Here is a 15,446-nt window from a genome sequence, read left to right on the forward strand (position 1 = left end):
AAATTTGAAAATTTTGCATTTTTCTAACTTTGAAGCTTTCTGCTTGTAAGGAAAATGGATATTCAAAATATGTTTTTTTTTTATTCACATTTCCAATATGTCTACTTTATGTTTGCATCATAAAATTGACGTGTTTTTACTTTTGGAAGACATCAGAGTGCTTCAAAGTTCAGGAGCACTTTTCCAATTTTTCACAAAATTTTGAACCTCGCTTTTTTTCAGAGACCAGTTCAGGTTTGAAGTGGATTTGAAGGGTCTTCCCATTAGGAATACCCCACAAATGACCCCATTATAACAACTACACCCCCCAAAGTATTCAAAATGACAATCAGTAAGTGTTTTAACCCTTTAGGTGTTTCACAGGAATAGCAGCAAAGTGAAGGGGAAAATTCAAAATCTTTATTTTTTACACTCGCATGTTCTTGTAAACCCAATTATTGAATTTTTACAAGAGGTAAAAGGAGAAAATGTATACTTATGTTTGTAGCCAAATTTCTCTCGAGTAAGCACATACCTCATATGTCTATGTTAAGTGTTCGGCGGGCGCAGTAGAGGGCTCAGAAGCGAAGGAGCGACAAGGGGATTTTGGACAGTACGTTTTTTAGAAATGGTTTTTGGGGGGCATGTTGCATTTAGGAAGCCCCTATGGTGCCAGAACAGCAAAAATAACCCACATGGCATACCATTTTGGAAAATAGACCCCTTGGGGAACGTAACAAGGAATAAAGTGAGCCTTCATACCCCACAGGTGTTTCACGACTTTTGCATATGTAAAAAAAAATAATAATAATTTTCACTAAAATGTGTGTTTCCCCCCAAATTTCACATTTTTGCAAGGGTTAATAGCAGAAAATACCCCCCAAAATTTGTGACCCCATCTCTTCTGAGTATGGAGGCACCCCATAAGTTGGCATGAAGTGCATTACGGGCGAACTACAATGCTCCGAAGAGAAGGAGTGATATTTGACTTTTTGAGAGCAAATTTTGCTCGGGGGGGCATGTCGCATTTAGGAAGCCCCTATGGTGCCAGAACAGCAAAAAAAAAACACATGGCATACCATTTTGGAAACGAGACCCCTTGAGGAATGTAACAAGGAATAAAGTGAGCCTTAATACCCCACATGGGTTTCACGACTTTTGCATATGTAAAAAAATATATATATTTTTTTCACTAAAATGTGTGTTTCCCCCTAAATTTCACATTTTTGCAAGGGTTAATAGCAGAAAATACCCCCCAAAATTTGTAACCCCATCTCTTCTGAGTATGGAGGCACCCCATAAGTGGACCTGAAGTGCACTACGGGCGAACTACAATGCTCAGAAGAGGAGGAGCACCATTGAGCTTTTGGAAAGAGAATTTGTTTGGAATGGTAGTCAGGGGCCATGTGCATTTACAAAGCCCCCCGTGGTGCCATAACAGTGGACCCCCCCCCCACATGTGACCCCATTTTGGAAACTACACCCCTTACAGAATTTAATAAGTGGTGCAGTTAGCATTTACACCCCACTGGCGTTTGACAGATCTTTGGAACAGTGGGCTGTGCAAATGGACAATTTAATTTTTCATTTTCACGGATCACTGTTCCAAAAATCTGTCAGACACCTGTGGGGCGTAAATGCTCACTGTACCCCTTATTACATTACATGAGGGGTGTAGTTTCCAAAATGGGGTCACATATGGGGGGGGTCCATTGTTCTGGTACCATGGGGGCTTTGTAAACACAAGTGGCCTTCAATTCCAGACAAATTTTCTCTTCAAAATCCCAATGGCGCTCCTTCTCTTCTGAGCATTGTAGTGCACCCATAGAGCACTTTACATCCACATATGGGGTATGCTCTTACTCAGAAGAAATTGGGTTACAAATTTTGGGGGGCTTTTTTTATTTTCCCTTGTGAAAATGAAAAATTTAGGGTGACACCAGCATTTTAGTGAAAAATTTTTTTTTTTCATTTTCCCATCCACCTTTAATGAAAAATTGTCAAACACCTGTGGGGTGTTCAGGCTCACTATACCCCTTGTTACGTTCCGTGAGGGGTGTCGTTTCCAAAATGGGGTCACATGTGGGTATTTATTGTTTTGGGTTTATGTCAGAACCGCTGTAAAATCAGCCACCCCTGTGCAAATCACCAATTTAGGCCTCAAATGTACATGGTGCGCTCTCACTCCTGAGCCTTGTTATGCGTCCGCAGAGCATTTTACGTCCACATCTGGGGTATCTCTGTACTCAGGAGAAATTGCGTTACAAATTTTGGGGGTCATTTTTTCCTTTTACCTCCCGTGAAAATAAAAAGTAAAGGACAACACCAGCATGTTAGTGTAAAAAAAAATTTTTTTTTACACTAACAGGCTGGTGTAGACCCCAACTTTTCTTTTTCATAAGGGGTAAAAGGAAAAAAAGCCCCCAAAATTAGTAGTGCAATTTCTCCTGAGTACGGAGATACCCCATATGTGGCACTAAACCGTTTCCTTGAAATACGACAGGGCTCTGAAGTGAGAGAGCGCAATGCGCATTTGAGGGCTAAATTAGGGATTGCACAGGGGTGGACATAGGGGTATTCTACGCCAGTGATTCCCAAACAGGGTGCCTCCAGCTGTTGCTAAACTCCCAGCATGCCTGGACAGTTAGTGGCTGTCCGGAAATGCTGGGAGTTGTTGTTTTGCAACAGCTGGAGGCTCTGTTTTGGAAATACGCTTTTTATTTTTTATTAGGGGGACAGTGTAAGGGGGTGTATATGTAGTGTTTTACTCTTTATTATGTGTAAGTGTAGTGTTTTTAGGGTACAGTCACACTGGCGGGTTTACAGTGAATTTACCGCTAGGAGTTTGCGCTGCGGTGAAAAATTTGCCACAGCCCAAACTTGAAGCAGAAAACTTACTGTAAACCCGCCCGTGTGAATGTACCCTGTACGTTCACATGGGGGGGGGGGGGGCAAACCTCCAGCTGTTTCAAAACTACAACTCCCAGCATGTACTGACAGACCGTGCATGCTGGGAGTTGTACTTTTGCAACAGCTGGAGACACACTGGTTGGAAAACCTTCAGTTAGGTTACCTAACTCAGTATTTTCCAACCAGTGTGCCTTCAGCTGTTGCAAAACTTCAACTCCCAGCATGTACTGATCGCCGAAAGGCATGCTGGGAGATGTAGTTATGCAACAGCTGGAGGGATCGCAACTACAACTCCCAGCATGCAGAGACAGCTGTTTGCTGTTTAGGCTTGCTGGGAGTTGCAGTTTTGCAACATCTGGAGAGCTATAGTTTAGAGACCACTGCACAGTGGTCTCCAAACTGTGGACCTCCAGATGTTGCAAAACTACAACTCCCAGCATGCCCAGACAGCAAACTGCTGTCTGGGCATGCTGGGAGTTGTAGTTTTGCAAGATCTGGAGGTGCACAGTATAGAGATCACTTTGCAGTGGTCTCAAACTGTAGACCTCCAGCTGTTGCAAAACTGCAACTCCCAGCAAGCCTAAACAGCTCTCTGGGCATGCTGGGAGTTGTAGTTTTGCAACATCTGGAGGGTAACAGTTTAGAGACCACTATAGTGGTCTCAGACTGTAGCCCTCCAGATGTTGCTAAGTAACTCACCGGCTTCCGTCGGATCCAGGAAGCTGCGTCGCGGTCCTCTTCTTCCGCCGATCGTCGCCCGCTGCCGCCGCTGATCGTCGCCCGCTGCTGTCGCCGATGGGTAAGTGGATCTTCGGCGCCGGTCCCTGTCGGTTTCCCCGTCCTGCCCCGCCTATTGTGGGTGGGCAGGACGGGGAAACCGAAAGTAAACCCCTCCGCCCCCGATCTGCTATTGGTGGTCGCGTCTAGACCACCAATAGCAGAGATAGGAGGGGTGGCAACCCTGCCACCTCACTCCTATCGCTACAGGGGGATCGTGGGTGTCTAGGACACCCGCGATCCCCCTTCTATTCCGGGTCACCATAGACCCGTATGACCCGGAATCGGCACAAATCGCAAGTGTGAATTCACTTGCGATTTGCGCCGATCGCCGACATGGGGGGGTCTAATGACCCCCCTGGGCATTTGCGCGGGGTGCCTGATGATAGATATCAGCAGTCACCCCGGCGCGATCCCCGCCCGGTGCGCGGCGGGGACCGAAACTCCCACGGGCGCACAGGTACGCCCTTGGTCCTTAAGTACCAGGGAGCAAAGGCGTACCTGTACGCCCTTGGTCCTTAAGGGGTTAAATAAAATTAGCTGATTTAGACAAAAAAAAAAGGAATAGAACACAGGATAGGGGATAAGTTGTTCACCACTGGACTACTCCTTTAAGGACTCGGCAACTTTTCATTTTTGCATTTTCGCTTTTTCATAACGCTTTCAATTTTGCACCTACAGACCTGGGATGAAATAAAAAAAAATATCCATTTTGTAACTTTTGGGGGCTCCCGTTTCTACGCAGTGCAATATTTGGTAAAAAGGACACCTTATCTTTATTCTGTAGCTCTATACAGTTACAAGGACACATCATTTATATAGTTTCTATTTTATTTTAATACTTTAAAAAATTATAAACAACATGCACCAAAATTAGTTAGTTTAAAATTGGCATTTTTTGACCCCTATAACTTTTTTATTTTTCAATGTACAGGGCGGGATGAGGGCTCATTTTTTGATCACCTTTTATTAATATTTTTATGGAATATGAAGTGACCAAAAATGCACAATTTTGGACTTTGGTATTTTTTTTACGTGTACACCATTGACCAGGTGGTTTAGCTTACCTAATATTTTAATATTTCGGACATTTACACATGAGGCGATACCACATATGATTATTTTTATTCTTTATTACATTATTTTGTTTCAAAATGGGAAAAGGGGGGTGATTTAACCTTTTACTATGAAAGGGGTTAATTAACTTTTATTACATTTTTTTTGACACTTTTTTTTTTTGTCCCATAGGGGGCTAAAACCTGCAATCTTCTGACTGCATACACTGATCGGTGCTATGCCATTGCAAAGCACTGATCAGTGTAACCAGCGATCTGCTGCTCTAGCCTACTGCGTGGCATGGAGCAGTAGATCGCTGATCGGACAACGGAGAGGCAGGGAAGGACCCTCCCGTCGTCCGGTAAGCTGATCGGGACATCGCGATTTAGTCGCAATAGTCCCAATCAGCTTTGCTGAGCTGCCTGGATTCTTTTACTTTCGTTTTAGACGCCTGCGGTCAGCTTTGATCGCAGCATCTAAAGGGTTAATGCCAGGCATCAGCCCGATCGGCCATGCCAGGCATTAGCCATGGGTCCTGGCTGATCGTAGCAACAGGGACCCACCGGGTTTAACTCGTTCTCCGCCAGTGAGAACGGTTTAAACACACTATACTGGACAAGGGCGTACAGGTATGCCCTGAGTCCTTAAGGATCGGGGATAAAGGGCGTAGGCATATGCCCTGCATTCCCAAGAGGTTAAGCAGGTACCATATTAACATTTCTTGGGGGGAATTTATCAATGGATTTACACAGGATTTTTGGTGTACAAAAGTCACAAAAAAGTAGCACTTTTCGACTTTTAGTGGTACGCCGGCCTGTAAATTCTTACAATCCAGCTGTTTTACATGAGATCTTTTACTTAGCTGTAGGCAGGGATTTACTAACTGTGATAGTAAAAAAAAATCACAAAAAAGGTCGCGAATGGCCTAAAAAGTTGCAAATCTGCACCAAAAAAAGTTGACTTAAAAAAAGAAGGGTAAAGGCCCGCCTGCATCTAACACCCACAGCCCGCATCTATCACTAGCTGCCCGCATATACCGCCCTCCACCCTCTGTTGTAAGACAACAAATCCCAGCATGCCCTTACAGTGAGGACATGCTGGGATTTGTAGTCTTGCAGTAGCTAGCTGGCGTGGTTAATGCAGACGGGCAGCAGGTGGTATATGCGGGCGGCGGGTGGTATATGGGGGGAGGTGACGTGGTGGCATACTGCGGGCGTTGGATGTATGCAGGGGGCAGCGGGTGATAGATCCGGGCAGTGGGGAGCAGAACCGGTCGGCCGGGAATCTTGAATATAATACTACGGCATTGTCATTTCATATTCCCTGTCTGGAGCTGTGATTGGCCGAGTGGTCTTGGCCAATCACAGCTTCAGGAGGGAAAAATGAAACTACAGTGCAGTTGTTTCATATTCATGGTAGCCGGTGATGGGTGAGCTCTTCAAACCTGTGAGATACTCGGACCGCGGAGCAGTCAGAGTATCTCACAGGTTTGGAAAATCTCCCCCATGACCAGCCGGGGAGCGGAGCGCTTGTCACCTGCTCTGCATTACTACAAATCCCAGCATGTCCTTACAGTAAGAACATGCTGGGAGTTGTAGTTGTGTAGTGCGGGCAGGTGACAAGCGCTCCGCTCCCTGGCCAACTCACAGGAATATGAAAATACGGCACTGTAGTTTAATTTTTCCCTCCTGAAGCTGTGATTGGCCAAGACCCCTCGGCCAATCACAGCTCCAGGCGGGGAATATGAAATTACAAAGCCATAGTATTACAATCAATGTTGCTGGCCATCTGACTCCACTCCCCACTTCCCGCATATATCACCCACTGCCCCCGTACTGCCGGCAGTATGCCACCACCACCCGCCGCCCCCCACGCAACACACAACTACAATTTACAGCATGTCATTGCTATAAGGGCATGCTGGGAGTTGTAGTCATGCAGTGCAGGCTGGTGAGAGATGTGCGAGTGAGTGACAAGCTTCCCACAAGCTCACAACTACAACTCCCAGTATGTCTTTACAGTGAGGACATGCTGGGAGCTGTAGTCATGCGGCGCAGGTGGTGGGAGATAAGCGGTCTTCATGATGGGAGTTGTAGTTTAGGAACAGGGTGCCTCCAACTGTTGCTAAACTGGAGACTCGCTGTTGCTAAATTACAAATCCTTTCATGGGATGGGGGTTGTAGTTTAGCAACTGCTGGAGGCACCATAAATGTATTAACATATTTTTCTTGTTCTTTTCTCCTCATTTCAGATCCATGTATGTGGAGGACTTCTTAAGATTCGGTGGATTATGTTGATGACCAGTGTTTTTTTTTTTTTATATTAATAAAATGGTTAACGAGGGCTTGTGGGAGAGTGTTTTTTGGAATAATTTTTTTTTAAATGTGTGTTTCCTTTTTTGTTTTCTTAACAGGATTAGTAGTGGAAGCTGTCTAATAGACGGAATCCATTACTAAGCCAGGCTTAGCAGTAGCCCCCAAAACAGCTAGCGCTAACCCCCAATTATTACCCAGGTACCCAATGCCACAGGGGTGCTAGGAAGAGCCGGTACCAACAGGCCCGGAGCGTCAAAAAGGGCCTAGGTGGTAACAGGCTGGCGTTATTTAGGCTGGGGAGGGCCAGTAACAATGGTCCTTGCCACTCTGGTAATGTCAGGCTGTTGTTGCTTGGTTGATATGGTGCTGAGAATGAATATATGGGGAAAAGTGTGTGGTTCCCCATATTTTCATTCTCAGCACGACACCAACCAAGCAGCAATAGCCTGATGTTACCAGGGTGGACGAGGGCCATTATTACTGGCTCTCCCCAGCCTAAATAATGGCAGTTGTTTACCGCCTAGACTCAGGAGCGCCATTTTTGACACTCCGGGCCTGTTGGTACTGGCTCTTACCAGCACCCCTGTGGTGTTGGGTACCGGGGTACTAATTGGGGGCTAGCACTAGCTGGTTTGGGGGCTAACGCTAAGCCCTGGCTTAGTAATGGATTCCGTCTATTAGACAGCTTCTACTACTAATTATGTTAAGAAAACTAAAATGAAAAAAAATTTAAAACACCACACGTTTAAAAAAAATTTATTCCAAAAAACACTCTTCCACAAGCCCTCATTAACCATTTTATTAATAGTAAACAAAAAAAATGCTGGTCACTGTAGTCCGAAGTAGTCCTTTGCATTCACAGAACTGAAATGAGAAAAAAAACATACAAAAAATGAAATAAATACATATACATCGCACATTTTTGTCACAAATGCGGCTTTAGAGCAGAAAAGTCACAGAGGAGAAGAGGTGGTGTTACAAAGTGGTGTTCTGAAGTCATTGGTTTTTGCTCATGTATGCTAAACAAGTGATTTTGCTGCTTATGTGAGCCAAATTTATTACCCCCCCCCCCACTCCCCCACCTCTGTGATAGTATGATAAATGTGTCACACATAAGAAACACACCATGGAAAACAGTGTACGTAAGTCGTGTACGTAAGCACAGCTTGATGAATTCCCCCCATTGTCTTCAAAGACATTGTGTAATGAGGCTTGTAGCACAGATGGCCATATTTACCAATACTGGTATATTCCAGTTAAAAACAGTAGTATAGTATTTACTGTGTTCCCCAACACAGCACAGGTTTGTCTACCAAAGGACCATAATGGTGTCTATGGGCCATTTATAACAAGATAGGGCCATAAAGGCCCCAGTTACAAAAACCTATATTAGGTTATATTCTAAAGTACTGCAGTCCATTATGAGTGAAAATCCTAATCCCCTAAGCATATATGACTTGAATGGGACAAATGGCAGTACTTTACACAAGGCCAGTACTAGTAAAGTGAAGCAAGAATAAGCAGAAGTAAATACTGAAAAGACTGCAGTGCCCAGGCAGTGCCCCTGCAAACAGCTGATTGGGGGTGATCAGAGAGGAACCACCGCCGACCTTATATTGAGGATAGTCCATCCATCCTGAGGATAGACCATCATGTTTTTAAACCTTAAAGGGGTACTCCACTGGCCAGTGTGGAACAAAATGTTCTGAATGTTGTTTTTGTGCTGCGGAGGATGGCCACGCCCCCTAGTGACATCCCAGCCACGCCCCCAAATGCACGTATATGGGAGGGGGCGTGACTGCTGTCACCACCTCCCATAGACTTGCATTTAGTGGGCGATCGGAACATTTAGTTCCACGCTGGCCAGTGAAGTACCCCTTTAATACATCCTTTACAACACAGTTACTTGATTGTCATTGCACTTGTAAAACACCAATAAACCTTATGCATTTTGTTTCTCTCTAAAAAAAAGTTTATTTTTGTCTATAAACAGATAAACATTATGTGAGCCTGGCATACATCACTAAATTTGTTGTTCTGTGTTTCAATAGTTATAGACTTGATATCCACATTATTATAAATAGATTTAGCTTAGACAGCCAGCTAGAAAAATATGTATTTACTTGTGTGTGACCAGTGTAGTCATTGCTGACATTCAGTGGAGCCCGTAGATGGAAATGTGCAAACGGCCCTTGAAATCAAGATCGTAAGAACAATGTGACAAATGCAGAAATTCTTGTTTTCTTCTGATAAGAACAGCTGATTTTTATCTTTTACAATGTCCTGACCTCTAGGATCTAGTGAATCTAATTGGCAAAACAGAATAGACTTAGAAATAGACATATTTTGAACAATTTTACTCAAAATGAACAATCATAGGTTTATTCACATTTTCGTTTTTTTGCTCCTTGCCTTTAAAAAATCAGAACTCTTTCAATTTTGCACCTAAAAATCCATATGATGGCTTATTTTTTGCGCCACCAATTCTACTTTGTAATGACATCAGTCATTTTGCTCAAAAATCTACGGTGAAACGGAAAAAAAATCATTGTGAGACAAAATTGCCGTTTTGTAACTTTTGGGGCTTCCGTTTCTACGTAGTACATTTTTCGGTAAAAATGACACCTTATCTTTATCCTGTAGGTTCATACGATTAAAATGGTACCCTACTTATATAGGTTTGATTTTGTCGTGCTTCTGGAAAAAATTATAACTACATCCAGGAAAATTAATACGTTTAAAATGGTCATTTCTAACCCCTATAACTTTTTTATTTTTCTGCGTATGGGGCGGTATGAGGGCTAATTTTTTGCGCCGTGAAGTTTTTAATGGTACCATTTTTGCATTGATGGGACTTATTGATCGCTTTTTATTCATTTTTTCATGATATAAAAAGTGACCACAAATGCACTATTTTGGACTCTGGAATTTGTTTGCGCGTACGCCATTGACCGTGCGGTTTAATTAACGATATATTTTTATAATTTGGACATTTCCACACGCGGCGATACCATATATGTTTATTTTTAGTTTTATTTACACTGTGTTTTTTTTTTATGGGAAAAGGGGGGTGATTCAAACTTTTAATAGGGGAGGGGTTAAATGATCCTGATTCACTTTTTTTTTCACTTTTTTTTGCAGTGTTGTAGCTCCCATAGGGACCTATAACACTGCACACACTGATCTTTATCATTGATCACTGGTTTCTCATAGGAAACCAGTGATCGATGATTCTGCCGCTTGACTGCTCATGCCTAGATCTCAGGCACTGAGCAGTCATTTGGCGATCGGACAGCGAGGAGGAGGGTAGGGACCCTCCTGCTGTCCTGTAAGCTGTTCGGGATGCCGCGATTTCACCGCGGCTATCCCGAACAGCCCACTGAGCTAACCAGCATACTTTCACTTTAGACGCGGCGTTCAGCTTTGAACGCCGCGTCTAAAGGGTTAATAGCGCGCAGCACCGCGATCAATGCCGCGCGCTATTAGCCACGGGTCCCGGCCATTGTTAGAGGCCGGGCCCGACCCGCCGTGGCCCCGCTTTATAGATCGGGAGCGGACACATGACATTCCAGTACGTCATGTGTCCTTAAGGGGTTAAATTCCCCCAGTTTCAGTGATGCTTTTTGCTATGAAAAACACTGGAACTCTGACAAAAACTCAAAGGACTCAATTATGAATAGGATTAATCAGGAATTGTTAGAAAATGGATCTAGCTTACTGGTCATTCCTTTGCTAAAGAGGATGTCTAAGAGTTTAAAGGGGTACTCCGCCCGTACACATCTTATCCCCTATCCAAAGGATAGGGGATAAGATGTCTGATCGTGGGAGTCTTGTTGCTTGGGAACCCCGCAATCTCCCTACCTCACCCGGCGTTCGTTTAGAGCGTCATGTGCAGTGTCGGAGGCTCGTGACATCACGGCCACGCCACGCTCGTGATGTCACGGCCACACCCCTCAAGGCAAGTCTATGGGAGGGGGCATCAGGAAAGTCAACCGTCAGGGAGCGAAGTTCGCTTTGTGCACCGGATGTCTTGTGTGCTGCAGCAGAGATCGCAGGGTTCCCCAGCAGCGGGAACCCCAAGATCAGACATCTTATCCCCTATCCTTTGCATAGGGGATAAGATTTCTAGGGGCGGAGTACCCCTTTAAAGGGTTTGTGGGACAATTGATGTTCTATCCTCAGGAGGGTGCAGCGGCTCTGCTGGACAGCTTATCGTTTGGTGGGGGGTGGTTGCTGAGTGTCAGCTCTCTGCCAATCAGATGATCACAGAGTGCCAGAAAATCCCTTTAATAAACTAAACTTGACCCCCTATATTTCCATATTACTGCTGCAACCAATCACAGCCACAGTGGTAGTGCTAGAGTATATGTCACAGGACCGCTGATGCCTGTGATTGATTGTAATGATCACATGGATACACCTCTGTAGCAGCGAGAAACTTATCAGGCGACTTATGTTTGTTTCTTATAACTTTTTCTGCTGTCAGTTTAATTTTTGGATCTCTCAAACTCTTTGCAAAGAGAAGACAGGTAGGTAGTGTGAACAGGGCTTTAGTGATGTAAACATATAAAATAAATGATTGTATATAAAATAAAAAAAAATAGCTTACTGTTAAAAAAATATTTTAGAAATGGCCAGCTCATATGACCATCCCACAATAATTCTCTGCTAAGGATTAGAATCTTAATATGTAAACCTAGTCTAATGTACATTCTAGAATTATTAATTCTCTTTGGCTAATTGACTATGTAGGAAATAAAATACTTATGACGCCATAAGGTTTTACATTAACAACACATTACTGAGCACACTGAAGCAGGTTCTTCCATCAGATCATCAATGCAAAGTTTTCTTTTCTGTGACTGAGCTACCGTATGTAACTAGATAGAACTATTTATAGAGGCAATGAATGTATTTATAATTCTAAAATGAACTAACTTTTGCCTAAACGTTGTAGATACAGATCATTTTAGTAGGGTAGACTATAACAGCTGCAAAATAAATAACTATTTTTTATGGTAATTGTTTTATAATACAAAAGTTGCAACGTTTAGCAAAGTCTTTTGTGCAAAATTGTTTGTTTTTGCAAATTCTGCACCATTAGATCTACTTTTAGAAACAGTTGCTTGGGCCCACTTGGAGAAGCATGGCTTCCAGCAGCCCAAAAAATTGACTATAATTAACACCAAAAATTGGCATAAATTATAGCTCAGCACATTGCTAGTGAGACTTTCTTTAAACGTGAATGGATAACCAAATATGAAACAAATATATTAACACCTCAAAGTACATCTGGTGCATCTAACTCATTCCAGCAGAATTTTACTTCTAGATATCGTATCCCTAATAAGACATCTGATAGCAGGGATCCAGCCTCTGGGACCACCCTCGATCTCCGTGCAGCACCCGGTGTTCTGAACATTATGTTCAGCACGCTTGGTGCGGATGGGCATGGTCCTGGCGTCACGCCACGTTTTCTCGTGACATCACCCCACACCCCCTCCATTCATGTCTATGGGAGGGGGCAATGAAGCTTGGTTTTTAGTACATTTTCCCCATGTGTTTTCTTGGCTAGATACTGTGTAGTGATATGCCCACAAAAACTTATTGAAGACTGTAGTCAAATAGTAGCTGAAAGGCCGTATTTACATGTATGCCATCAATCTGATCGATCGGTCATCTGCACCATTTACCACATAGGCCCCATTGAAGGTCAGAGAACAGCAGCAGCAGTACTACATGCAGCAATGCCATTGAGTTGCAACTGAATAAGTATTCCAAGCATATGCAACTCTTATTAGTAACTATTATTGTGCAATAAGGGCTACCCACTTGAAATCATTTTAAAGAAAAAAAATATCATTTTCTGTAAGGAAGTAGTACAGCAAATTGTGATAAATATTAGAAGAAAATGTATAAAAATAATAAGCGCTAAAGCTAAGAACAGGTTTAGTCCATAATGTCCATTTGAATCCAACTTTCTTCTTCCCACCATTTCAGCAGTGCATTGGCAAAAGTATAAAGATGAGATACAGGAAACAGCATTTCCCAGCATGCTTTGCCTTAAAAAACCAATAGTTATGGAAGACTTTGAAATGTTAATCTGTAAATGACCTTTATCTACATTAAATGAAACATTACATGGGCTGTAATTGAGTTTTTTAGTTTTTTTTTACCAAATACACATTATGAAAAAATAATAAATTTAAGCCGTTATTGATCAAATCAACCCCAACATATCTCTTGTACATACAAATAAGAACACTCTAGTAGACAGTGTTGAACCCTGTGAAGCACATGTAAAGCCGTGGTGCAGAGCCTTGGTTTTGTGAAGTTCTGCTTTAAGTGCAGGATGGTCATCCTTTAGTTTGGCTAAAACAAGCACATGCGTAAACAAACTTTAGATTTCTAGGACACATGAATTTACGCTTCCAAAATGAGTATGGTAGTGCACGTTTTGAAATGTGTGAATGCTCATTGAGTTCACCGAAGGGTTCCTAAGCCCCAACATATTGTTATAACCAATGCTGTAGTGTCCCCCCCCCCCCCACCACCTCCGCTAATTTTGCCTGTTGTGTAAAAAGCCAAGTCAGTTTTATATTTGTTTCAAGAAAAAAGGAGAGCGTTAAAAAAAATACACAAAAAAAAAAACTAGTCTTTATGTGTAAAGGAGCCATTGGATGCCTTGCTTATAAAGCTAATGCCTTGTATTTCCAAGAGACTTGTCTTTGTGGAAGTAGGAATAGAATGAAGAAGCACAGCTAAAATGATGTAATTTATTGGAATTCTCTTTTATTCTTCTTTATCTGGAAAATAAGAAGAAAGAAAAGGAGAGTCACTTGTAAGTCCTTTCCCCAATCTTCAGAGAGAAAACTGCTGAGAAACGAAAACCATCATGGATATCAAAAAGCATTGATGAGTTTGGCTAATACTGTTTACGATGATGATGAGGAGAAGGAGGATGGTGATGAGGATGATAGTAGTCCACAATAAATATAGCAGCTTCTTGATCAGGGATGAAATAGACTCTCTTGGTGCCCAAAGCAGAGATATCAGAATACACATTTTTCACACTTTGTCCTTGTTGTTCAGCATGACAGATGCCAGAAGGACTTTGCCATCAGCTGACAGTCCTGACTCTCAATACTGTATTAGTGAACATTATATCTGTGTGTAACATTTATATGTATGCATTGATATAATGTATTATAATATAATAAAACATGTCTCTGTGGCTGTCCTCTCGACCTATCCCCCCACCCAAGCCACATTCTTGCTGGGCATTATGGGGAAGATCTGATAAAAAGAGAGTTGGCCTGCAGGTGCCAATGTTGTTGCTTGTTTACAATTCTAATAATTGGATGGCATATTGGAGACTTTACAGGGAACCTGTCACCCTGAAAGTGCAGGCAGCAAGTTATAGATTAGGAACATTTTCCGAGCAGTTTCACGTGGAAGCTAAAATTTAAGTCAATGGGAGCTTGAAAAAACACATGAAAAAACCTTTTAAAATTACGCTAAAAGCTAGTTTTGAGTCAGTTTTTCCAGGCAATTTATACACGTGGCTTTTATAACCATGTGAACATACCCCAACATGACACCAGCAAACTGAAATTCAAATAACTAATAATAAGTTAAACTAAGTGTCTGCAGGAAACTAAACCTTGGTAAGGTCCATGCACACTATGAATTTTCACACAGATTTTTCATGGAATCCATGTTTTACACATCTACTGTAAATCCACATTAATGACTCCAAATAGTTTCCCATTGCTTTCATGTTCAATGGGAACCCATATTGCTATTCCAAGGACGTGTGACTTTTTTTACATTGTATAGCCAGAACATGCATTAGCCCCACTGAAAATTGATACTACCACATGCAACATCAAAATAAAATCTCTAGTCAACAGAGTGAAAATCCACAGATATTAAGAAATAAATCAACACAGAATGTTGGACCTAAAAAGACATGGTTTTACATTGGGACATCCAGCCTAAGGAATTAAAAAACTATAACCAAATATATATGTTACAGTTAAAAACAGTTTTCAGTTGAAAACTGGTTTTCCCTAGTGAAAATCAGTTCTTACTTAAAGCCTTAGTCGAAACTAGAATTTGCTACTGTTTCCCAGTTTAAACCAGTTTTTACTGATATCTTCATGGAAACTAGAATTCACTACTAATCAAAAACCTGAATGTCAGTCAAAACTGGTTTAAACTGGAGAAAGCCAGTTATAATGAAATGACTGAAATACGCAAAAAGAGTTGGGCACCTGATGATATGGAGGTATTAGACAACTCAGATGAGGTATTAGCCTGGCATGTATCGTTGAATCTGTTTTAAAACTAGTTTTAACTAGGCAAACCTGTTTGAGTGAACCAAATGAGTCAAGGGTGCTTTCACAC

General features: G+C 42.3%; 1 protein-coding gene across 8 annotated transcripts in view; it reads right to left on the reverse strand.

Annotated features, from left to right (window-relative positions):
* PDE1C (phosphodiesterase 1C) overlaps window positions 1-15,446 on the reverse strand; it is a 983,820-nt gene that overhangs the window by 18,307 nt on the left and 950,067 nt on the right. Inside the window, exon 17 of one of the 8 annotated variants that reach the window (XM_056520400.1) lies at window positions 8,994-13,843. The exons of the other annotated variants lie outside the window; for them this stretch is intronic. Coding sequence (XP_056376375.1) covers window positions 13,830-13,843 — 14 coding nt within the window. The 3' untranslated portion in view covers window positions 8,994-13,829. Of the gene's footprint in view, window positions 1-8,993; window positions 13,844-15,446 lie in introns of those variants that run through there. 8 annotated transcript variants of the gene reach the window in all.

Source organism: Hyla sarda, chromosome 5 (genome assembly GCF_029499605.1).
Source record: "Hyla sarda isolate aHylSar1 chromosome 5, aHylSar1.hap1, whole genome shotgun sequence".
NCBI lineage: Eukaryota > Metazoa > Chordata > Amphibia > Anura > Hylidae > Hyla > Hyla sarda.